The following is a 26047-nucleotide window of genomic DNA, read 5'->3' on the forward strand; positions in this document are numbered from 1 at the left end:
ATCTGAGGTGTAATGCATTATGCAACCTGATGAGTTCTTTTCCCATCAGTCTCTAATTACATGGTGCAATTGGTTGTAGGCATAGCAGCGAACTATGTCAGCAAGTTTTATAAGATACGCTGTGTATACGGGCTGGAGGTCATCCTTTTCTAGATTCTTTTTTCCTTGAGTCTACTAAGCTTAGCAAGAGAATCACTGGCCCATATCATATATGCAAAAAGGTCTTCAGAGATGTTGTTGCTATTATTGTACCGTATGCATAATTCTAAAGGAAGTACACCCGGCCTGAAGCACCAGGAAGCAACATTTGGTGGAGGCCCACGATGCCCCCAACTGGGCTTCAGCATTCTTCCTGAGAGACAGTGAACTCAGATTTACAATGCATGTGGGTTTTTTAAAAATTTTTTTCCTGTGGGCTTAAAAATGATAAAGCATTACATTCACACAATCCTGCTCTGAAAGATTACAATAATATTTTTATAACCTCATTTTCTGTTGAAAGGTAGAAATAAGATTTGCTCCAGACTAAACAGGAAGTCAGTAATAAAATTATAACCACTGGTTGATCCAGGCTTTCTGACTGTGCATGCATTACATTCTTTACACACTCTAAGACTTACGCTGACAACTACCAGCAACACTACTGGCATTCTTTTTTTTTTCTTTAAAGATTTACTTACTTATTTGAGAGAGAGAGAGTGCGTATGCGTGCACAGGAGGGAGAGGGAGAGAGAAACCCAAGCAGACTCCCTGCTGAGCATGGAGCCCAATGTGGGGCTTGATCTCACCACCCTGAGATCATAACCTAAGCCAAAACCAAGAGTCCGACACTTAACGGATTGAGCCACCCAGGCGCCCCCACTATTGGCATTCTTTTCAAGGCTTCACCTCTCCCCTCACTCTCACCCTAAAGTAGACAACCAGGTATGCATGCTTCACATGTCATGGTGCGTGCAAGGCAGATGAGAAAAATATTAAAGATGAATGTTTATAACTACCCACTTCTCAGTGTTTGGGATTGCAGGTTTCCTTTGCATTGCTGGGAGATGCTGGGGAGGCTGAGGAAGGGAAGTTGGCAGTGGGTGGGAAGCTGAGTGCAAATGAAGAACCAGCACCAGCGGCCTGATTTAGGGGCCAGGCCATGGTGAAGATCCAGCAGCTACCACAGAGAATGGAGACAGTTAATGATTTGTAATGAGTCAGGCTGTACTAGGTCCACGGAAACTTTCCTAAAAGATAAACATTACTTGCCTCCAAAATATTTACAGTTGGCACTATGCTTTTTTTCCACTTTTTTTTTTTCAATTTGTCATTTTGAAATCGGCCTTGAGGTGAGGTAGAATAGCTTGAGTCGGTGGAATGAGGTACATTCCAGAAAAGTCCATGTCCAAGGAGAGTCATTGGGTGAGGACTATGGACGTGGCTGGGTATGAGGGTGCTGAGAGCGCCCTCTGCCCGGCTCTGTTGTCTAGAAGACTACCGCCAACCAGTTCAGGTACAGCTTAGCTAAATTCCCATGAAGCTCTCCTTGCCAATTCCTCTCTAGTACCTTGAGGAGCCTGGGGTCTGTCCAGAACACACAGGGCCCTCTGAACCTACCCCCCTTTTAATAACAGTCCTGTCTCTATTTTATTTTTCTAATATATACATGTATATATAAAAATCTCTACATCTGACATGGGGCTCGAACTCACAACCCGAGATCAAGAGTCACATCGTCCACCGACTGAGCCAGCCCTTCCCTATTTTAAAAGACTTCTTGGCCTTTTGGCTAAGATCAAGTGTAAAAGACTCCTGTGATACCTTCTTCCATCTCCAAACAAACTCAGGCTAAAGGGAAGCCCCAATAAGCCCCAACCCAGCTCTGATTACAGCCCATTCAATGCACTTACGCTTCAATTCCTCTGTAGTCACACAAATATGACCAAATTAAGATCCGGAACATGTATAAATAAGTTTATGCACCTAATATTTATATAGTTTAATATTAATTAAACCTACATTGTATGCATGGCTGTGCTTGCCATCGATGGATATGCCTATCTTTAGTCTAGACTCACACATTTCTATCACCAGGCTACGTTTTGGGTATGACAGCGTCCCAGAGTTGGAAGGTCCTGGGTTTGAATATTATTTCTCTCATTATTATATGGCTTGTATGAAGGGGAACCTTCGGAGGAGAAAGGGTAGGTAGACTTGGAGACTCAATGGCCCCATAAAACCATCATAATTTTCACCGCCAATGGTAGGCTGTTCTGAACTGCGGGCAGTATTTTTTCTGACATTTCAAACAAGCTCTCACATTAGTCCATTTCAAGGCCCGTCCAAGGACCACACATACGTTGTGAATCTGTCTTGGGTCCGCACTGGAAAGAGAAGGCTTTTCTCAAAGTCTAAGTGGAGGAGAAAAGAAGGAAAACAAGTTTCGTCCTGAATCAAGAATTTACTTTGAGCCCAAGCACTGTTTAAGTTCCTGAGTGGAGAGAAATCAAAAAAAGTCTGACTCACATTCTGTTGGGCCGCAAGCTTAGCAATCAGCACAGAACAATCAGTGACTTAGGATGGGCGCCGAGGGGCCGGTGACAGAAGCGACCAGACACTCTGCACGCCGCGGTGCCAGCCTCCCGGAGTCCCCCGCCGCCTCTGGCCGCAGGGCGCCCGGCGCAGGCGCACACCGCCCCGCTCGAGGGGACGGGCTCCGGCTGCCATCTTGCTGCGCGCGGGAGCTGCCGCCGCTCGCCGGTCCGCAGGGCGGGAGCCGAGCGTGTCCAGTCCGGATCGCGTTCCCCTTCCACTGCCAGCCCTGCCCAGCGGCCTGCCCAGCGGCCTGCCCGGCCCCAACTCCAGGCCATGAACTGACCCATCGCCCGCTGCCCGACTCTTAGCAGCGGCCCGCCCCGGTGCCCACCCCCGCGAAACGCAGCGCCCGGGCACCCGTCCTCCCCGCCGGCCGCGATGCCGAACGTGCAGCTGCCGCCCAAGGAGAGCAACCTTTTCAAGCGCATCTTGGTGAGTGGCCGAGGCCGCACTCCCGACCCTGCGCGGTGCGGCGAGCGGCCTGGCGGCGGCGGCACTCTCACCAGCCGGGCTCGGCCCGGTCCGGGCTCCGTTCTTTGTTTACCTCCGAGCCGTGGCGACCTGACCTCTCGCCTCGGCCGGCCGCCCCTCCGCGCGCTTCGTCCCTCTGCGGCCGCTCGCCGCGCCCCCGCCTCGCTCCGCAGTCCCTCTGGGCCAGGGCGCGTCGGCCCGGGGGTGAGCCCCGTGGCCTCCGCGGCTCTCTGCGGCCAGACTCGCGACCTCTGCACCCCCCCCCCATCCTCCCGTGTGTTTCTTTTCCCCTCGGCCGGGTGTTCATTCACTGCTTCGTGCTTAACTCATTGCACAGAGCGCGCCGATATCTGCTAAAGATGGGGCGATCGTATGGTGGAGTGGGGCTCCGACTTACACCGCTGATGGGAAAATTAAACCCTAGGAAGCCAAGCCTCCCTTCGCGAGAGACTTTGCTTGTTTTTGGTGTACTGTACTTGCCTTCTTTAAGAAGCGAATAAGCGACTTGAACTGCATTTCCAAGTTATAAAGTCGAACACAGCTCTTTGATCGCTTTGAACTCGTTCAGGTCCTGCCTGACTCGGCAAAGTCGCGCGGACTGGCTGATTTTACTCTGGAGGGGAGCCTTTACTTTGTTTCCAAGCAGAAACCTGAATAATGACCCGGTAGAGATGGCCGCTGCCGGCCGGGAAAGTTTTCCGTAGATTGTGTGCCAGTGTCCCCGGTGCCTTCCCTTGTTTCCCAGGTTCCATTCTTCCAGGGAGGAGAGGCAACATGCCTTTGCTTTTCTCAGCATGCACTGGAGACTGTGGATTTTAAACTGCTGTTGTACGTAGTGTTTTTTTCTAGTCTGTCATTTCATCTGAATATAAGCGTTTAGATTTTAAGAGTGAATTTATGATAGAGCTTGTGTCGGTTATATGACTATATGCTTACCTTTTCTATAAATAAAATACTAAGTTTAGAATAGTTTTAAATGTTACCAATGGTAGGTAGGAATTCATAGCAGCTGTTCGGTTTCAAGCCAATAGAAACTTCATGCTTCTTCAAAATGTTAAAAAGATACTTAGTAGATGGGATTAACATTTTAAGTCTTAATTTTATATGGTACTTAGTGTTGAGCAAATAATGAGACAAGTTTAAAAACAAAAAAATTCTAATTAAAGCATTGTGGCAGATTGCTTCATTGGGCGTTTTGTATATTTTTTGTTATTTTAGTTTCGTTTTTTCCATACCCTTATTTTTTTCACAGGGTGGATTTGGAGAAGTGAACTTTTTGCCCCCTTCAGGCTCATCTATAAGTTGTTGGTTGGATTTAAGTACATTTGGCATTATCCCTAAAGGATGACAGAACACTTATTTTCACTCTATCTGGGTATTTTCTAGTTCAAATCGTGTTATCAGTAGATTATAAAAAACCAATTACATGATTTATTATACTCTAGTTACAAAAAGTTACAGCTGCTGCTGAGTTAACTTTATCCCTAAATAAATTGGGAAATGCTAAACATGTTTTTCTCTGGGTATGTAATAATTATTATAGGGTTACATGAATTTAGGAGGGTGCTGCAAAAGTGAGTGATTTTAGCATCTCACAATAAATGTGGGTAGAATTTTGCTACAATAACTCCCTGACAAAATCTCTATTAAAATTATTTTTCAAGTTTGGTTGGTGGACCAAAGTGCTCTGCCACCAGTAGTAAATTTTTTTTTTTTTTTGGGTTATTTTATTTTATTTTACTTGAGAGAGCTCACTCCCATGCATGAGTGCAGGAGGGGGGATGGGGTAGAGGGAGAGGGGGATGGAGACTCCCTGCTGAGTAGGGAGCCCAAGCTGCAGGGCTCCATCCCAGCATCCTGAGATCATGACCTGAGCTGAAGGCAGATGCTTAAACAACTGAGCCACCCAGGTGCTCCCCCTGCCGAGTATTCATTTTTTTAAAAATGAACTATGAATGTACTGAAACATATCCATACAAATTTAGTAGCTAGCTTATTACATGTTCTGCACGGCTTGTGCATGCCTGTCTTATTCCCCAAACTGGCTATTAGCTTTAGGTTTTGTTGAATTTTGGAGCTACTCCATGCTTTCTTTTGCCAGTGAAACAACCAAACCCAGGAATGGTAAATGACTAAGTGTCTGAGGTTCTCTGGTTAGTAGCAAAGTTGAAACTAGAATCTAATTTTGTACTAAGTTTATATTCCTTTAACACTTTTTTTTAAACCTGTGTACTTGCTTGCTAGGGACAGACAACATGGTTTGAATTAGGGCTCTGATGCATATTAGCTCTATAGACTCAGTAACTGTGTGCCTCACTCTCTCCATCTGAATTGGAGAGAACCTGTATTTCATAGGCTCTCCTGGGATTTAAATAAGGCTTAAGTGAATGGTACCTGACACTAGTAATTGCTCCCAAAAAGTATTAACAATTATTATTACTACATATTGGTAGTATGATTATTAGTATTTCCAGATCACTTGGTAAGTCAGAAAAAAACCATATTTCTCTTTTTTTTTTTTTAAAGATTTTATTTATTTATTTGACACAGAGAGAGAGAGAGAGCACAAGCATGGGGAGCGGCAGGCAGAAGGAGAGGGAGAAGCAGGCTCCCCATTGAGCAAGGAGCCTGACGTGGGGCTCGATCCCAGGACCTGGGATCATGACCTGAGCCTAAGGCAGTCACTTAATCAACTGAGCCACCCAGACGCCCCTCATATTTCTCTTCTTTTCCTGTTTGCCAGTGGTTCCTTCTGCTTGTTTTTCTTCTTGTCATTTGTCAGATGAACTCCTATAGTCAACACTATTTTTAATTTTAATTTTATTTTTAAAGATTTTATTTGAGAGAGAGAGAAAGCATGAGAGAGAGTGTACAGGCAGGGGGGAGGGGCAGTGGGAGAGGGACAAGCGTAGTCCCCACTGAGCAGGGAGCCTGACATGGGGCTCCATCCCAGGACCCTGAGGTCATGACGTGAGCCGAAGGTGGACGCTTAACCGACTAAGCCACCCAGGTGACCCTTTATTTTTATTTTAAATATTTTAGGAATGGGAATATATTCAGATGATTCGAAATTCAGGTTTCGCTCCCATCCTTGTCTCCCAGCTACTAGGTTCCCTTCCCCAGATGCAACCAAGAAGCCTCAATTTAAACATTTTTTTCTATGAACTCTTTTCTAATTCTCCCCTCCACATTCCACCCCTGCTGCAAAGATTAACCACCTCCTCCTTCTTTGCTGGTACTTTTGCTTTAAACCTGGTAGACTATTTTTTGAGCAGTCCTAATTTGTGTAGACCCTGAGGATGCAGCAACGTTTAAAATAGACAAGATCTCTGTTCTCATGGAGCTCATACAGTCTGGTGAGGAAGATAGACACTAAGTAAGTAATCAAGTAAGAATTTCAGAGAATGATAGTGCTGTGTAGAAAATGGAATAATATGATAGAGAATATGTGTGTGGGGCGGTGGGAGGCTGGAAGTATTAGATAGAGTGGTCAGGCAGGTGATACATGAAATTCTGCTGGTAAGGAAGATCTGGGGAAGAACATTTCAAGTAGAAGGAACACACATGCAGAGGCCCTGAGGTGGGCACAAACTTGGCATGTTGAGTACTAGAAAGAAAACCCATGGCAACATAAGAGGGAGGGTAAATAGAAGATGATGAGATGTCCTTGTGATTAGTGGCTGTGGTAGACAGGTGCTGATTACTTAGCAAGTGGTATTTAGGAAGAAAGGTGTTGCTCACACTTGTATTAGCCTAGTGATGGAAAGATCATGGTCTTTGGAATCAGACCAGAGTTTGCAAGTAGGCTGAGGTATTTATAAACAAATTTTATGAACTGTTAAAATTTCAATTTTTGCATCTGTAGGGAGGAGGTAATGACACCTACCTTGAGGGATACCTATGAGATATATAACAAGTTTTATCTGGACACGTAGTAGTTGCTTGTGTGTGTGTGTGTGTGTGTGTGTGTGTGTGTGTGTGTGTATGCCTTGGTTCAGTTCTTTTTTTTTTTTTAAGATTTTATTTATTTATTTGAGAGAGAGAAAATGGGAGAGAGAGAGAGAGCACACAAGGTGGGGGAAGGGCAGAGGGAGAATCAGACTCCCCGCCGAGCAGGGAGCCCGATGTGGGACTCGATCCCGGGATTCCAGGATCATGACGTGAGCCGAAGGCAGTCAGTCGCTTAACCAACTGAGCCACCCAGGTGCCCTCCTTGGTTCTGTTCTTGAAGTGGCAAAGACATAATGCAGTTCCTAGTATTTTTCTGTGTTGTTATCACATATTTTTTGCTTTTGGATTTTGAATTTTAAAAGTTGTAGCAGTATTGGCTGACAATTAAATTCCCTTTTTATTAAGTGGGTTTTTTCCCTTTTTTTCTATAAAAGTGAAAATACTCATACTAGAACAACTTGGCAAGAAGTAGGCAACAAAAATATACCTCATGTTATAAGTGATAGAAATTGATATAACACCTTCCCATCACATATGTTTTAGATCTAATTTTGGACCTTGAATTTAGAATTTATATAATGCAAAGAAAAGTTGCTCCCTATATATTCATTTTATTAAATAATTTTGTTTGTATTTCTTTACAGAAATGCTATGAACAGAAGCAGTACAAAAATGGCCTCAAGTTTTGCAAGATGATTCTTTCGAATCCAAAATTTGCTGAACATGGAGGTACTGTCTCATCTGTGAGAGACTGCTTTGGGGAAATCTAATTCCAGGATCAGACAGATAAGATTCCTAACGGTGAAAGAAGAATACTTCCCAGATTCCATGACCTTGTAGCTGTTTATTAGAACATATAAACATTTTTAGTCATGCATCATATCAGTCTTGTTCTAGGTTACCTTCCTTTTATTACGCTTAGGTGGGTGCACCATCTTCACTTTAAATGAGAAGTGGTTGGTTGATCTGTTGGGGAATAATTGGAGTATATAATAGTACTTTTAGAGACTTCGTTTCATCTATTACTTTGGGTAGAACTTAAGTTTATGCTTTTCTTATGTATGTGAAATGAAGACAATATCTGCAGTACAGAAGTAGTATGAAGATACAATCACATGTATTTTATTCTCTGGTAAATGTCATTCTTATATATCTGCTGACCTTTATGTGTAAATAAATTAGATACTATTTATTTACCATTAGATTGCTTATCTTGGAGCAATCTAATGGTATTCTCCAGCAATCTCCAGAAACAGCTGGAGCTGTTTCTCCAGCACTGGTGTTACTAGGTCTCTATTTGCTTGTCTCATCCTTTTTCACTGGTGACTGGTGCTTGTTTGAAGGATGGGTAAGGTCAGACATGCTAGTTATGGTCCTATAGCAGAGCACCGCCAATTAGGGTCTCTGAATATTAGACATGGGTAATTCTTGAGACCATCTTATTGGGAAAGTAGGCTGACCTTGCTCAGCTTTCAGATAACATTTTAAACATTCTTTGAAGGAACTGGAAAGAAGTCTTCGGTTCATAAAATTTGAGAAACGTAAAGCCTATTTTCAAGTTTTTTCTCTACAGAACCTTTATCCACATGGCAGCTTGTAGGGAAGTTCATTGTATGAAAACAGATAAATGCAGATGTTTATAGGGGCCTGGGCTGCTGGATCACCATGTTCTGACGACCAGAGTCCACAGAGATCATTTGAAGACCTTGTTCTCGTCTAATTCTTGTGGATTTATTCAGAGAATTATTTCATTCTAAGCCATTTTTCATTAGCTGCCTCAAATATATTTTTGTGTTACCATTCCCGCAGTCCACTGTTACACTCTTGAAATGCAAACTGATGTTAATTAGCCTAACCAGAATTAGTTGGAATAAACTTATTGCCAAAAATAAAGTGTGTTCCAATATTGAATAAGCTGGTTTTTACATTGTGTGCATCTCTTTGCTGAAGTAGATTGTTTTTGTGGGGTATAAATGGGATGGTGATTAGAATTGATCTTGGATGAAAGTTCTGCAGCTACTGCCATAGATTTAACACAGCAGGACGTGGGTGCCTACTGTATTACTCTTTTTTAGCAGAATAATCTCAGCCCCCTTTGTACAGTCTTCTAAAGGGCAGAAGGCATTTGAGGAACTCAGTCCCAGCCTCAGGGATTTCAGAAAAGGACTCAGGCTACACTTTAATAAATACTTAAATGTAGTTTTACTTTCTGTATTTGGAGAGAAGTTCTAGTTACATGATTACAAAGATGAATAGTACAAGCCTTGGCAGATGTCATATTAAAATAGTACTAAGAGTTAAAAAAAAATAGTGCTAAGAGAATATTTTGAATTCTTTGTGTGTAAATAGAGGCTAAAAAATATTTTTCAGAGACTTTGGCTATGAAAGGATTGACATTGAACTGTTTAGGAAAAAAAGAAGAAGCATATGAATTTGTTCGTAAAGGACTTCGTAATGATGTCAAGAGCCATGTCTGTATCCTTTTGCAATAATTGAAATTTATCATTTCATTTATTTTCCACTTAGTAGGGTTTTCTAATTCAGGAAAAAACAGACCTTTACTCTGGAAAATTTTGTATAGAAGAGAAAATGTAATGAACTCCGTGTACCATTACTCAGCTTCCATAATTACCAACATTTTGTAATAGTTTCTTCTGTTCCCTACCCCTTGTTTGTTTATTGCAGTAGTTGAAAGGGAATCCTTGTACTTTTTTACTTCAGTTGTGCTTAGTGTGAGAGAAAAGGAACTGATCTGTGACTTGAAACCCATTTTTTTCTTACATATCTGTAAACCGAGTCATACTTTCCTGTCATTCCAAATGACTTACTTGTATAGTAAAATTTGTGTTCCATAAACTTTGTTTTAGACATTTTGGAAGAAAAATTCAGAAAAAAAACCTGTTTTATAGCAAATTTTATTTAGCATTAAGTATGATATTGGTTCTGCAGTTGGGTTTCTGTTGCACAGGGAATGTAGCTGTTACTTCAGTAGATACTTACTGTATTTTTCATTGGCTGGAATCTCAATTTGTAAAAAAACAAAAATACCTTTTTAAAGATAGATCATCAAAATTGATTTTCATTTCCATTTTGCCTATCTATATGCCTTTTTGCAATCTTTTCACATGTTGCCCTTAATTTTTTACATTTCATTCATCTAGCTATTGGCCAGTATTGAACATCAATAGCCTAGGTAGTGCTTACACATATTTAGCTTAGGAGTCTCTCGAAATACTAAATACTTATTTCTTTATCTCAGTGCTTACCCCAGAATGAAGAGAGAGGGCATGTAAGTATGATAGTTTTTTTTTTTGGCTCCAGGATATGCTGAGACTTTAATCTACAGTAAATAAAAACTTCATTTTTGTGGTTTTTAGTATCACTAGTGAATTAACTGATGATTACATGTTGTTTTAGAATTGATTGAATATAAACTAGTTTGAAGAGATAATTACAATTTCTGTATATACAGTAATGAAGAATAAGTGACTGTTGAGGTGCTGGGGTGGGAAAGTGAGGGGGTAAAGGGTAGGGAATGTGAAGAATTTTTACCGAGAATTTTCTAAGGTTATGTAAACATAATGGAAAATACCAAACATGTAAGTGGAGAGCGTAGAATGAGGCACCCCTCGTGTGCCCGTCACCGAACTTCAGTAATTTAACAGCTGTCAGTCAAGGCTAATCTGGTTTCATCTTTTACCACCCCCTCACTGTCCCCCTTTCTCTGACCCCAGATGATCTGAAATAAATCCCAGACAACTTACCACGTCATTAAGGTAAGCTTTATATTAGGTATGTAGCATAGTATATTCTAGTATCCTTGAATGTCTCTATTTCCTTAACTTAGTAGGTTGGCATGTGTATGGACTCTTGCAGCGTTCTGATAAGAAGTATGATGAAGCTATTAAGTGTTATCGAAATGCCCTCAAATTAGATAAAGATAATCTGCAAATTTTGAGGGATCTCTCTCTGTTGCAGATCCAAATGAGAGACCTTGAAGGTTATCGAGTAAGTACTTTAGTCTTAAGTGTACATGTTTTTACAACAGGCATAATTTAAAGATGTGGGGGTTCGGGTGCCTGGGTGGCTCAGATGGTTAAGCGTCTGCCTTCGGCTCAGGTCATGATCCCAGCGTCCTGGGATCGAGTCCTGCATTGGGCTCCCTGCTCCTTGGGAGCCTGCTTCTACATCTGCCTCTCTCTCTCTCTCTCTCTGTCTCTCATGAATAAATAAATAAAATCTTAAAAAAAAAAAAAGGTGTGGGGTTCAAAATGAGGTGAGCATAGGCTGAAATTATGTAGATTTGATTGTTCATTATCCCTTTCTCATGTTGAAGGAGCCCACCAACTCTTAACATTCCCTTTAAATAAGTTAAGTTCTTTCATTTACTGTTTACTTTTGTCTTCTACTGCCACATAAATCCTTATGCCTGGTGCCTAGATTTTTGCAGAGGTTTCAAGCATGCTGCTGAGCTTAGTAATGGTGTCATTCTTCCAGATCGTGTGGTTTTTCTTTTAGTCCAAGTGTGGGAGTTAGAATCAGTTATCTGTAGGAATGAGGCAAGGAAATTAAGAATGTTGGCAAGACAGTGCTTGCTCAAAGGGGTAGTGAACTAAATGAAGATACAAGAGCTGGTGGTTAGACGCGGAGGACCTAAGGACCCAGACGTACTGGTGGTAGCCCAGAACAAGGGTAGGAATGTCAGTGAGTAAGAGCTTTGGCCAGAGAGTTAGCTCTCTGAATTTATGATTTCTGGGGGGGCAGTAAGGTCTAGGGTGTGGTTGTAGGAATGGGTCCACAAAGCAGGGTGAAGGAGATCATTAAAGATGAAGAAATCTTGGGGCGCCTGGGTGGCTCAGTTGGTTGAGCGACTGCCTTCGGCTCAGGTCATGATCCCAGGGTCCTGGGATCGAGCCCCGAGTCGGTCTTCCTGCTCAACGGGGAGTCTGCTTCTCCCTCTCCTTCTGCCTGCTAGTACTCTCTCTGTGTGTCAAATAAATAAAATCTTAAAAAAAAAAAAAGATGAAGAAATCTTGATTCTAAAATACTAGGTTGTTGGATGGATGCTCCACAGTGTTGCACTTGTAACAGGATAGTGGCAGGATTTGGCAGAGAGAAAACAACTGACCCCGACTTCAATGAAGGAGGGAAGTGACAGAGAAGGAGTGGTGTAGAGGAGAGATGGGAGTGACACAGCTTAATGTCATATACCTGAAAGAACCAGGCACACAAAGGCAGAGGGGTGAGACTGTCTAAGCTGTTGTCTCAAAGATATCTTTTTCTTAAAAGATCCGATCATGTTACTCCTTGTGGCATATAGTGTGGACGGACTCACTTGACACCTGTTCCCACAATAGAAACGAAATGCTACATTTGCAGAACTTCATTGCAGCTAGTGTTCTTCATGAGACCCTGTTCCTCCAAGCAGTTGCACGTGCCTAAAACTTGGAGGCAAATAGGAGCTATAAAGAGGTGGGGGCAGTTTAGGGAGGGTGCGTTTTCTGCTGGTGAAGATATTTGGATTCTTGTGGGGCAGCTATGGTGGAATTCCTGGTGTTTTCTCCCCCATGTCATAGATAGCTGTCTTAGAGTGGCAGCAAGTGGTATTCTGTTAGAAAGGTCCAGTTTGCCTTTGAGTGTTTGCCCTGGCTGTGTCCGCCCTGTTTCTAGGGCCTATTGTAACAATGTAATAAAGACATTATAATTTCATAGAGTGATTTTATAAACAGCAGAATTTAGTTGAATAAAAAGGTATCTTAGTCTCTCTTCTAAGATGCTTAGTTACCAAAAGAAATTCCGGTTACATTTTCTAAGGCAGCACAAACGCATGGGCCCCAAGGTCAGCTTTATAGGGAGCATTACAAAGTATTCTAGAACTTAAATAATCTAACATAAAAAATACTTGTTTTATTTGGGAACTGATGTTTGTTCATGCAATTCATTAGAAATGAATTAAAGGCATTAAATTGTTTTCTTAAAGCTCTGTGGTGAAATATAAATATTTTAGAGAAAGTTAAAGTAAAAAGAGAAGAAGACAATTTTTAATGTAATTTTATTATTTTTTTAGGAGACAAGGTATCAGCTTCTTCAGTTGCGCCCAACACAGCGTGCTTCCTGGATTGGATATGCTATTGCATACCATTTGCTAAAAGATTATGATATGGCACTAAAACTGTTGGAAGAATTTAGACAAACTCAGCAAGTAAGTACGAACTTTGTTCTGTTTCTCCTACCTGCACAAACTAAAGTAGTTGACTTCTATATTGCCCCGATTCCCAGTTGTGCATTAAAGTCTTTGGGACCTATGGGAGCACCTGGGTGGCTCAGTTGCTTAAGTGTCCGACTCTTGATTTCGGCTCAGGTCATGATCTCAGGGTCATGGGATTGAGCCCCACGTTGGGCTCTGCACTCAGCACAGAGTCTCCTTCAGATTCTCTCTCCCTCTCCCTCCTGCTGTCTCTCTCTCTCTCAAATACATAAGTAAAATCTTTAAAAAAATAAAGTCTTTGGGACCTATGGAAAAACTTGAAAAATTTTTGAAATAGTTAGAAAAATTAAAACACAGAATTCTTGATAAAAAATAAATAATATGAACATTTTTATACTCTTATTTTGACGACATTCAAATGACTAAAGAAAGAAAAGAATACATAAAAATGAAAGTAGTTTTGTGATTGTGGGAATTACTTCTCTCATATATATTGCTTTATGTTTTATATAAACATGTTAATACATTTTAATATATATACAAAATAGAAAAATACAAAAAATATATACTGTGCATCATGAGATAAATAGATATTAACATTTTGCCACAATTTTTCCAGATTTTATTATTTTTTAAAGAAATATTACAGGGGCGCCTGGGTGGCTCAGTCGTTGGGTGTCTGCCTTCGGCTCAGGTCATGATCCCAGGGTCCTGGGATCGAGCCCCACATGGGGCTCCCTGCTCGGTGGGAGGCCTGCTTCTCCCTCTCCCACTCCCCCTGCTTGTGTTCCCTCTCTTGCTGTGTCTATCTCTGTCAAATAAATAAATAAAATCTTAAAAAAAAAAAAAGAAATATTACAGAAGTAGCTATAAGGGTCTCTCATGTCCCTAGAGGTAGCCACTATTCTGAAATGGGTATTGATTGTCCCTAGTCACCTTTACGTTATGTTTAAGTCCATAAAAGTTACAAACTATTATTTTGTGTCTTTAAAAATTGACATGGACAATACGCTTTTTTTTTCATTCAACATGTCTTGAGATATATGTGTGTTGATACATGGAGGGTTAATTTACCCATTTTTTTCTAAAGATTTTATTTATTTATTAGAGAGAGCAAGCGCACAAGAAGGGAGAAGTGGCATGCAGAGGGCGAGGGAGAAGCAGGCTCCCTGCTGAGCAGACAGCCTGACATGGGGCTCGATCTCAGGACCCTGGGATCATGACCTGAGCTGAAGGCAGATGCTTAACTGACTGAGCCACCCAGGCACCCCTATCCACTTTTTTTAAAGGTTTTTTTTTTTTATTTGAGAGAGAAAAAGAGCAGGGGGGGGGGGGGGGAGGGTAGAAGGAGAGGATGAAGCGACTCCCTGCTGAGCAGGGAGCCCAAGAGGGGGCTCGATCCCAGGATCCCGAGATCATGACCCAAGCCTGAGGCAGCTGCTTAACCGACTGAGCCACCCAGGTACTCCAGTTTATCCATTTTTAGCTGCTGTTTGGTATTTCATTATATAAATAAGCCGTAGTTTATTAATTCCACTTTTTCCTTATGCCAATACCACACTATCTTGATTGCTGTTATTTTATAGTAAGTTTGAAATTTGAAATGCATGTCCTCCTACTTTGTTCTTTTTCAAGACTCTTTTGGCAATGCAGGGTTTCTTTTATCTCTATTTGAATTTTAGGATTAGCTTGTCAATTTCTGCAAAAAAAGCTTGCTGAGAGTTTGATAGGGATTGCATTGAATTTGTAGATAAATTTGGAGAAAATTGCTGTCAAAACAATATTGAGTATTCTGATCCTTGAACATGATTTGAAATGTCTCTCCATTTACATAGGTCTTTAATATCTCTCAGCATGCTTTCAGTCTTCAATGTATAGGTCTTATTTCCTAAATTTATTCCTATATACTTTTTTCTTTTAGATGTTACTGTGAATGAAATTATTTTAGTTTTATTTTTGGGTTGTTGGTTGCTAGTATATGGAAGTATAATTGATTTTTGTATTTTGATCATGTATTCTGTCACCTGCTAAACTTTTTTATTTTAGTAGTTTTTTTGGTAGATTCTATAGAATTTTAACCATTTTCATACTTTTCTTTGAGTATAGGATTTGCTGACCTGAATCTTTACTTTGCCATAGGCAGAAATTCCACCTTTTTGTTTGTTTTAAAGAATGTATTAATCACTTTTCTATTTGTAATTGCTTCTTTTAGTCTGTGTGAATGACTTTTCTGAGTAAGCAATTAAAGATCTATAACTATTTTATATAATTATAATAAAATAATTTTTCTTTTTTTTTTTTTCAGGTTCCTCCCAACAAAATAGACTATGAATATAGTGAACTGATATTATACCAGAATCAAGTGATGAGAGAGGCAGATCTATTTCAGGAATCTTTGGAACATATAGAAGCGTATGAGAAACAAATATGTGATAAACTTTTGGTGGAAGAAATTAAAGGTAGGTTGACCTGCTTTTTCTTTTTTAGTGGTCTCAATTAAAGAAAAGAACAAAAACTATGCACTTTATTCTGTTCTAACATTTAAATAAGACTTGCTACATAATAAAAAAACATTTTTATTGTTAAGCTGTTAAGTTAATCCTCATAATAATACTATGTATGGTTATTACATCCATTTTAGAATTGAGGACCTGAGGAACAGAGAGGTTAAGTGACTTGCCCAAAGTCATACAGCTAAGTGAGCTTGGTAGTAGTAGATTTGAGTCTAGGGGTTTTGACTCCAGATTCCATTTCCTCTCCCCTCCCCCAAATATATATCCATGAAATAAATAAATACAATGAGAACAGTAAATGATGTTACTGGGGTCATCATGAAAACAAGATTCATTTATTTTCAATATGGGCTAGGTACAAAGGCAGGATCCTGATAAATAGCTTGTTAGAAATGGGTCAAGCACATTTTTTTTTAAACAAAGTTTTGTTCATCAGTTACCATTCTCTGAGCAATACTATAATAAAATGTCTAACTAAAGTAATAATTAGTTTAGAACTAAAGTTTCATATAGTTGCAGGACTTCTAAAGCTTAATAAAAATAATAGCTAATGTTTATTTACTTTTCCTGTGTCTCAGAGTATGGTAATTGCTTAAACTGCTTTATTTCATTTAATTTTTTAGCACTTCTAGCATAGGTAGATTATCCCCATTTTATAGTTGAGGACACTAAAGTTTAGAGAGGTTAAGGACTTACCCAAAGTCACCCTGCCTTTTAGATGGTAGAGTTAATTTCTAAACACATCTTCCTGGCTTCAGAGCCCTTACTTTTTTTGTTTTACTATTTTATTTTATTTTATTTTTTTGAGATTTTATTTATTTATTTGTCAGAGAAAGAGAGAGGCATAAGTAGGGGGAGTGGCAGGCAGAGAAAGAAGCAGGCCCCTCACTGAACAAGGAGCCCAATGCAGGACTCTGTTCTAGGACCGTGGGATCATAATCTGAGCCGAAGGCAGATGCTTAACTGACTGAGCCTCCCAGGCGTCCCTAATATTTATTTATTTATTTATTAAGTAAACTCTAAACCCAACATGGGGTTTGAACGCATGACCCCAAGATCAAGAGTCACATGCTCTCCCAACTGAGCCAGTCAATCACCTCTGCTTTTTTTATTTAAATAATCTTCATTTTTGTAATTTTTGGTTCATAACAAAATTGAGTGGAAGGTATAGAGACTTCACATATACCCTCTGCCGCCACACATGCAAGCCTCCCCCCGCCCCCCCATCAACATTCCTTACCGGAATGGTACATTCGTTGCAATTAGTGAACCCCCACATTGACAGGTAATTACCACTGAAAGTACAGTTTACGTGAAGGTTCACTCTTGTCTAGGTTTTGAGAAATATATCCACCATTGTAGTGTCATATAGAGTAGTTTAACTGCTCTAAAAATCCTCTGTGCTCTGTATGTTTGTTTCTCCTTGCCCCCAGCTCCTGGCTACCACTGATCCTTTTACTGTCTCTATAGGTGTCCTTTTCCAGAATGTCATATAGTTGGAATCATAGTATGTAGGTTTTTTAGATTAGCTTCTTTCACTTAGTAATTCAAGATTTCTTCATGTCTTTTCATGAGTCCTTATTTTTAACTGCTATACTCTGCTCTTCCAGTTAATGTATAGTGCTGATTTAATTTTTGGGAATAATACTAATATTGACAACACTTTATTTTGTGTATTTTTTTTTATTTTTTATTTTTCCCAAGTTTTTATTTAAATTCCAGTTAGTTAACATATAGTGTAATATTAGTTTCCTGTGTAGAATTTAGTGATTCAACACTCAGTGCTCATTACAAGTGCCCTCCTTAATACCCATCACCCATTTAGCCCACTCCCCACCCACCTCCCCTTCAGCAACCCTTAGTTTGTTCTCTATTGTTAAGAGTTGGCTTTGTGGTTTGCATGTCATCTGTTTTGTTTTTTAAATTCCACATAATGTGTGAAATCATATAGTATTTGTCTTTCTCTGACTTATTTCACTTAGTATTATACTCTCTAGCTCCAGCCATCTCATTGCAAATGACAAGATATCATTCTTTTTTATGGCTGAGTAATATTATTTTATACACACACACACACACACACCACCTCTTCTTTATCCATTCTTCAGTCTATGGATGTTTGGACTTTTTCCATAATTTGGCTATTGAACAACACTATTTTTCAAACTATTGGTACAATGCGGATAAATAATTTAGTGTTCTGGTTTCTTTCTTCCAGGGGTTAAAGTGCTAACCCCTTCAAATTAATTCATTTATCACAAAAGCAGACTGAGATAGTTGATATTTTATAGGTGAGTAGACATTGGAATTTTGTATGAGAAAGTAGTAAAACTGGAAATTACATCTGGTTAGTCTTCCTCTAGAGCTTGAGTAATATATATAAATAGTAAAATAATAGTATATAATAACTACTTCAATATATTGTCTCCTCCCAGATGATTAAACCTGAAATAATACATCTGAAGACATTTCAAAGGGTTATTTCTTTGAAATAGATTGTTTGGGGAAGGGGAGGTCTTAGCGATAGGAAGTTGACATACAGCCTTTGTTGAGAATCTCCTTTTTATCTTTGATTAGATGTGTTTTCCATTATATCTGAGAAGTTTAGATACTCATTTCCCAAGCCTACTTTCTTTCTTTTTTTTTTAAACAATGTATTTATTTGCGAGAGAGAAAGCGGGTGCAGGAGCAGGGTGAGGGGGAGAGAGAGGGAGAGAATCTTCAGCAGATGCCCCATGGGGAGTCAGGTCAGCCGCTCAACCTATTTAGCCACTCAGGCACCCCTCCCAGGCCTACTTTAACTTTGTGTGGCTTAGTAAAAGGATTTGAATCTTAGGGGTGACCCCCACGTGAACCTGGTTTGTGTGGTTTCTTGCTGTGAAGTGGTACTTAGTGTTTTTGTTTTACTGAGTTAAACTTCTCCAATTTTAGTGCCGTCGAAAGGAAACTAAGAGAATTGAACGGAGAATTGTTTAATATATGAATTGATCAGAAAGAGTACATTCAAATCTAGCAGTAGGAATGTAGGGATGTTTCATTAGAATTATTTACCAGCCTGTAGAGGGAGTCTTTAACGATCTTAAAGGGTATATAAAAATGTGCATGATGCAAATATTTTTACTAAGAACTAAATATCCTATGTATATATTTGGGGTGTAGAAGGGAGCCAGAAATGAATGTTAGTATAATAAAATGTGTAAATGAAGGTTCATTTCTGAAGACAAGCTGTGAATTAATCTGTGGTTAGTTACGTAAACTGCACAACATGCCCCAAAGGGAAGCACATACGGTTCTGTCTTTCATAAACATCTATTATACTAATAATGCTTAGTGAAATCTATGAGATCAGAAAGGCATTTAATGTTTAAGTAAAATGAATGTGAATCTAAACTTAATTTTAGGGGAAATGCTGTTGAAATTGGGAAGATTAAAAGAAGCCAGTGAAGTATTCAAAAACTTGATTGATCGGAATGCAGAAAATTGGTGTTATTATGAAGGCTTGGAAAAAGCTCTGCAACTTAGTATGTAATGATTTTTCTCCTCTACCTAATCTTAACTAGTGTTTGAAATAAATGCACAGTTGTAATAATATTTGAAGACAAATATTTTTAGCGTTAGCATTTATTTTTCCATTTAGGAAAATTATAGGTTCAACATGGCAGTGAAGAGGAATTTAGATATTTATTTATACTTAAGTGATAAATGCTCACAGATAATTTTAAATTCCTTGACCCATTAAAATGTTACCAATTTAGACTAACTAGAGAGCTGGGGAAGAAAACGAGCATTCCCTTTCTGGGAAATTTAATATTTTTTAAAGAACTAGAGGCTTGTTACCCTCAGCCTCTAAACATGAGAATTAGGCCAAAGAAATTTTGCTGAGGGTATGTAATGTACAGCATCAACATGAAAATCATTCTCTTAATTTCAAACTAGGTTAATTTGTATAGAGCAAAATTTTACAAATCTTCTTTCTAAATTAGGTAACCTATCCTTTTTAGAAATCTGTAGTATTTTTCCAAATTTTCCTTAATATTTTCATAATTAAATGTTAAGAGCAGTTAATATTCCTAATAGATTTACTCATGGATAAATACATGGCTGAAATAATTATGAAAATATGGTTCAAGGGGGTTGACAAAGCAGAACTTTTAAATTTAAAAAATATGGTAAAAATAGGTAGCTATTCATATTCATTTATAGAAGTATGAGCTTTGAGAAAAATTTATTTGTTGTACCCTAATCACTGTTACAAATTAATCCAGGTTTTCTGTGTGTTTAAAATTTAATACCACAAATCATTAATTTTTTTCCTTAAATTATTTTTAAGAAAATGATGGAAATTAAAATATTAATTAGATCAATAATTTGTGTTTTTAAAAATCTGGACAAAAGTCATAATATGTTCGAAGGTTGGAAAGGTGAGATAACTGATGTTTTTCTTTAAACTATCAGTTACTGACATGTAGTTAATAATACAGATATTTAAATGTTTAGTAAAATGAATATATGTTCCATGTCAAGATCCATGCTTACTATAAAATGTAATTATTACAAAACTAATTACATTACTTTATCTTTTTAGGTTCCTTAGGACCTTTTCTCCCCCAGGGTAAGTTCTGGAGCTCCAACTTGTGACTTCAAATAGGGCATTGAAATGGTTTGGTTTTGTCTTAATTTTACTACATTCATAAGACTTGTTATATCTGGGATAGTGGAGAATTTTTTTTTTAATACTCTTAAGATTAGGCATAAATATGAGACCTACTTTTTAAAAATATGCAGTAAATAGTCTTCATGTAAAAAAAAATAGTCTTAATGTAAATTTTAGTATAAGGGTCCTTGATATTTCTTGAAGTCTCTAAATTGTTAACAGAATATGAAAATTATCTTTCCTATATCCCAGGTTTTGAATCCCAGCACATTGGAGCTCCAAAACATACTACTGGGGGAAGGAAAGAGTCTAAACAAAATCAAACATTACTTTTTGAAGTATTGATTTATAATCTTGATAGTGAACACTACATTTAGTATAGAGATACCTTGATCGCTGGCACCAAGGGTTCTTCTTACAATAATACTTGTTTTCTGAATTAAAATCAATTAAAAACCTTATGGTTTAAAATCAGGTTTGTTTGCTTTTTCTTAAAATTCTCCTGTAAATTGTCTTATTGCTTATATGAAATAATGCATATAATCTCTCTTTGAAAATTATGCAGGATATTACTTTAGAATAACGAAGTAGACCACATCCTACTTTGCAAATTGTTAGTGCAGAGTAACATATAATATAGATCCTCTCTTGAGTACTATAAAATTAGGTTGGTCTTGGGAGGGAAGATACAACTTCCTGTTAGAAGTATATTTTATATCATTGTATTTACAGGGAGAAATAATCACCACTTTAAACAATCTGTACTAATGGGGTTCTTTTTAATGGATTTTCATTGAAGATTTTAAATGTCAAAGCTACCTTAAAAATTTAGTTCATCTTTTGAACTATAAAACATTTACATTCACCATGCTAAAATGGTTGCTTTTTAAAACCTAATCAGTAAGCATTACAACCTTTTGTGGGGATGTGTGTAGACTTCACCAAGTTAGAGAATTTGTGTAAGAAAAGTTATAAAGGAGCACTTTCTTTTTCATGGGTTGTACACTAAGGGATATAAGAGAAGTGCTGTGTATTTTGAGTCTATATGTCTTGTATGTGTATGATTTGAGTTGGATGTAGAATCTGTTGTGATGAAGTTTTGGATTTCTCTGGAGATTGGGTTTAAAATGGTGTTTTGCTGATCATATTATTTCACCACTGCAGTTTTTTTAATGTTATAAAAATTGAGCGCAGCTTTAATATTGACAATGCAGTCTTTATAACAGTTTTTAAAGTTTATTAGCATTTTATCATAGATAAAAGTTCTGATGCTTTGAATCTCACACATATTTACTGATAATAGGCACTTTAGAAGAGAGGCTTCAAATTTATGAAGAAATTAGTAAGCAGCACCCCAGAGCAATTTCACCTAGAAGATTACCTTTGAATCTTGCCCCAGGTAATATTAGGATATCTTTTGTAACACTAATAATTATCTGTTATTCAACATCATTCACATTTAAAAAACTTGTTTCTGGTGCAGAGTTTACTTTACATCTACACCAGTCTTGGGGGTGGGAGCGATCAGTTATGAACTTATTATGCATGTGTTAATAAGTGTTTTTAGCGTATAGCTATATGTTGGTTTCAAGTATCAGAAGTTATCTATATAAGATTGTTTTTCTTACGTGACTTTAAATACTAAATACCAGATTTAGAAGATAAATTAAGTTCCCTAGAATTGATGACAAATTATATGTGAGGTATTGTGATTTAAGTGGTAGAAGTTTTGAAGTTTTAGGTTTTCTTTTTAGAGCATAAATTCAAAGAAAGCGTGGTGAGCCCTTTGTGCCCCCCCCCAGTGTTGAAGAACGTCACCATTCCTTGTGAAGGCCCTCTCTTCTCAAAGTTGTCCACTTTCCTGAAATTTGCCTGTATCATGCTGTTGTTTTTAGAGAGCTCCATGTATTTTGTATCTCTAGAAAAACAAGACAACTCCCCCTCCCTGCTTTTGTACTTTATGTAAATCAGAGCACTATGGTATGTATTGTGACTTGCTTTTATTGAACAGCAGTATATTCATGACCTTGATCCAAGTTGTGCATGCAGTTGAACTCCTTCGCTTCGGGGCCGTAGAGCAGATAGTTAATATCTTTGTTGATCATTTTATAGAAAATTGTGCCTTTTTCTTAAAGCTGTCTCTATTTTTAGTTGAAAGTGCTATAGATTATTTATTGGGACTTCTTGCATGTCTTTTGATGTAAGTCAGACCCCAGAAAGCTAATACAACTTAAAAAAAATCTACTCTAGGGATTGGGTGAGGAGGTGGTATATTTTCTAATGAATTTTCATTTATAGTAGAAATACTTGTTTAAATAATTGGGTTATAATTTTCTTTATCAAAAGATTCATGGAAAGTTTTTTAGTTAACTGACTTTAAAAATATATGAAGTACCTGTTAGAAATGTATTGTATTAGACAGTCGGTACGAGTTTGTTGTAAATGTTCATTTTCCATTAGTTCATCTTAGTTCCACTAGTGCATCTCAGATGATAAATAGTATTCTTCTGATATTCACATTTTTTTTGGCTTTATGAAATATTGAAAGCAGATTTCCCTGATGTTTTTCAGGGAACATTTAAGCTCAAGTGGATAGTATCAGGCTCAGTGGGGAGGGTAACTGGTATGCTGAGCTATTCTTCAGTCAAGTGAGTTGGGGAAACCTTGGGTTGAACCCAGCAGTCAGGTTTCTGTGGGACTTGTTAGAATTTTCATACATGCATTGTGAATTTCTGAGATGGGATATCTTGTGCAAGGAGGAGCATTCCCGTAGTAAAAGTGTTTTATTGAAGATGCTTGGCCCCGTTTCTGTATGTTTTTTTTTAAATAAAGCATTTGAAATATAATTCACATACCATAAAATTCATTTTTTAAAGTATGCAGCTAGCTCAGTGTTTTAGTGTATTCATGGAATTGTGCAACCATTAACACTATCTGGTTTCAGAAAATTTTCATCACTCCCAAAAGAAACCTCACACTCATTAGTGGTCACTCCCTGTACTTGCAGTACCAGGCAGCCACTAATCTACTTCCTGTACCTGTGCATTTGCCTGTTTGGGACATTTCATATAAGTGGAATCATACCATATGTGGCCTTTTGTATCTGGCTTCTTTTTTTTAATCAGTCTCAATGTGTGTCTTATGTCACATTGTGAGTGGGGATATTCTTTTAGTTTGGAACTTTCAAATGCATTCATTTGCCTCTTAGGAGAGAAAGAAAACTCATTTAACTTTAAGATTATTAACAAGATATCTTAGCTCTGTTATTCCTTTATGGAACATGGGGCTTCAAATTTATAATGCCTGTTTTTTTCATAGTTCATAAAGTTTGCTAAAAGCTCTTAGTACATGATAGAAAATATATTTTTACTGAAAGACAGCTTGGAACCAACTATGGGTTGTAGAGTGCAGTTTAGGTTTAACTGGACTTATCCTGGACCCTCTGGGCATTCTGTCTTTGAAATGCTAAAGGAATCTTTATACAAGATGGGGCTCAATTGAAGGGTCTGATGGCATGGCCTTCCAAGTCAACATCACTGTGAGGTTCTAACACACATGGATTTACAAAGTTTCAGTGAGCATAAATAAAATCATACAGCTACCTAATTGTACCTGTGCAGAAGCTGAATCCTTCATGGTGTTCTGCCGGTCTAGAAATATTTTTATGTATAATAAGAAAGGTATTTTGGCATTATCAAAAGCAATAAGATTTTTGTTCAAGAAACATGATGGAACTTGAGAATGTAAGGTGAAAGTTTTTTTTTTTTTTTTTTTTTAAAGATTTTATTTATTTATTTGACAGAGACATAGCGAGAGAGGGAACACAAGCAGGGGGAGTAGGAGAGGGAGAAGCAGGCTTCCCCGCGGAGCAGGGAGCCCGATGTGGGGCTCGATCCCAGGGTCCTGGGATCAGGACCTGAGCCGAAGGCAGACGCTTAACGACTGAGCCACCCAGGCGCCCCTGTAAGGTGAAAGTTTTGAAAGAGTTTTCAGTTTTTCGATAAAAAGGCTTAAAACTATTGAGTAGTGAACACAGAAGTCCTAGGTAGATTTTCCAACAGCCTAAAATACTAAGCGCTGTGAAAATAATGCATGAATATAGCTACTTTTCCGAAGAACTAGTTTAATTCATCATTTTCTATTCTATTATGCAGGTGAGAGAGGGAAGGAGATGATTTGAGTTCTAAATACAAAGTTCTAATCAAATTTTGCTCCATTCTTCTTTATTGGGTTATTTATTATTGAGATCTAATTACATGGAACATTATATAAATCTAAGGTGTACAACTGTTGATTTCATACATTTATACATTATATTATTACCATAATGGTATCATAGTATGTTAGCTAACACCAATCAGGTCACATAATTATCATTTTCTTTTTTATAGTGAGAACATTCTCCATTATTAGAATAAATTCCCAGTGAATCAGATACAGTCTTACCTTGCTGCTGTGTTAATTATTTTAGCAGTGGATTATGAGACAGCAATTTTTATTTGAATCCACACTATACATCCAGAGAAGAATTATCATAGCATCTGTGTAGACAGATGACCTGTTTGGTAAGCTGTAATGCTAAACAGGCACATAATGAGTGATGGTCTTTTTTTCCCTTAAAGGAAAGACTGGGTGGGCGGGGGGGGGGTTACTAAAAATTATTTTAAAATAACTAGGAAGAAGAGAGATTGTTTTTGTGAAAGGGTTTTTCTTAGCCTAAAGAAAGTATTTATGAGATGGGTAATGGTAAGTAATTTTGGAATATAGTGTATGATGGAGCATTTGAGTAGCTTTCTGTAGGCTTCGTGTTTAGATAATTCATTATTATAGTTCCAGATAAAAGATTATAAAAGGGTTTTTAAGTGCAAAGTTTTTCCTGTTTCTCCCCTAACCACCAAGTTTACTTCTCTAGAGGCTGTCATTGTTACCGGTAGGTAGCGTATTCTCGAATAAATACATTGTGCATATACAAGCAAAAATATATGGGGCGGGGGTTTGTGTATAGCTTTCCTTTTTTCTCCCTCTTCTGTACAAAAGTGGTAATAGCATAGATTGCTGTGCACTTGGTTTTTCTCCTCTGTGTCTGTGCTTACATTCGCACAGAAAGAACTCCCTCCTTTCTCATAGCTGCACAGTCTAAATAACAGTTTAATGGGAGATGAGGCTTTCAGTATTCTGGATAATCGAGAGTTGAGTATATTATCTTTTAACTCCAATCTGCCAGGATGGTCTGAATTGACTGAGAAAGTTGACCAAGGAGAGGAGTTGAGAATAGCCTTTGACATGAAGATAAATATGCTTGTTTTCTCAGCGGGTGTCAGCAAATTTGGAAAAGATTCTTTTTTTTTTAAGATTTAATTTATTTATTTGAGAGAGAGAGAGAGCAAGCATGAGCAGGGGGGAGGGGCAGAGGGAGAAGCACACTCCCCACTGAGCAGGGAGCCTGATGCGGGGCTAAATCCCAGGACCCTGAGATCATGACCTGAACTGAAGGCAGACGCTTTAACGACTGAGCCACCCAGGCACCCCTGGAAAAGATTCTTAGCTATAGAAATACAGCAGCTGTCAGATATCAAGTCCTGTAATGATAGACAACATTTATTGAGTGGTTACTATATCCTGGACACTCTGTTTACTGCTGCGTACTTACCTGGTTTGAGCCATGCAGGGTGG

At 38.4% G+C, this 26047-nt stretch overlaps 1 protein-coding gene across 1 annotated transcript in view; it reads left to right on the forward strand.

Moving 5' to 3' along the window:
- The first annotated feature begins 2709 nt into the window (after nucleotides 1-2709).
- NAA16 (N-alpha-acetyltransferase 16, NatA auxiliary subunit) overlaps nucleotides 2710-26047 on the forward strand; it is a 67410-nt gene continuing 44072 nt past the window's right edge. Inside the window, exons 1-8 of the mRNA XM_021697832.1 lie at nucleotides 2710-3009; nucleotides 7644-7728; nucleotides 9370-9474; nucleotides 10850-11007; nucleotides 13067-13201; nucleotides 15513-15666; nucleotides 19122-19241; nucleotides 21678-21773. Of these exons, the coding sequence (XP_021553507.1) occupies nucleotides 2956-3009; nucleotides 7644-7728; nucleotides 9370-9474; nucleotides 10850-11007; nucleotides 13067-13201; nucleotides 15513-15666; nucleotides 19122-19241; nucleotides 21678-21773 (907 nt within the window). The 5' untranslated portion in view covers nucleotides 2710-2955. The remainder of the gene's footprint in view (nucleotides 3010-7643; nucleotides 7729-9369; nucleotides 9475-10849; nucleotides 11008-13066; nucleotides 13202-15512; nucleotides 15667-19121; nucleotides 19242-21677; nucleotides 21774-26047) is intronic.

This window comes from Neomonachus schauinslandi, chromosome 3 (assembly GCF_002201575.2).
Source record: "Neomonachus schauinslandi chromosome 3, ASM220157v2, whole genome shotgun sequence".
Taxonomy (NCBI): Eukaryota; Metazoa; Chordata; class Mammalia; order Carnivora; family Phocidae; genus Neomonachus; species Neomonachus schauinslandi.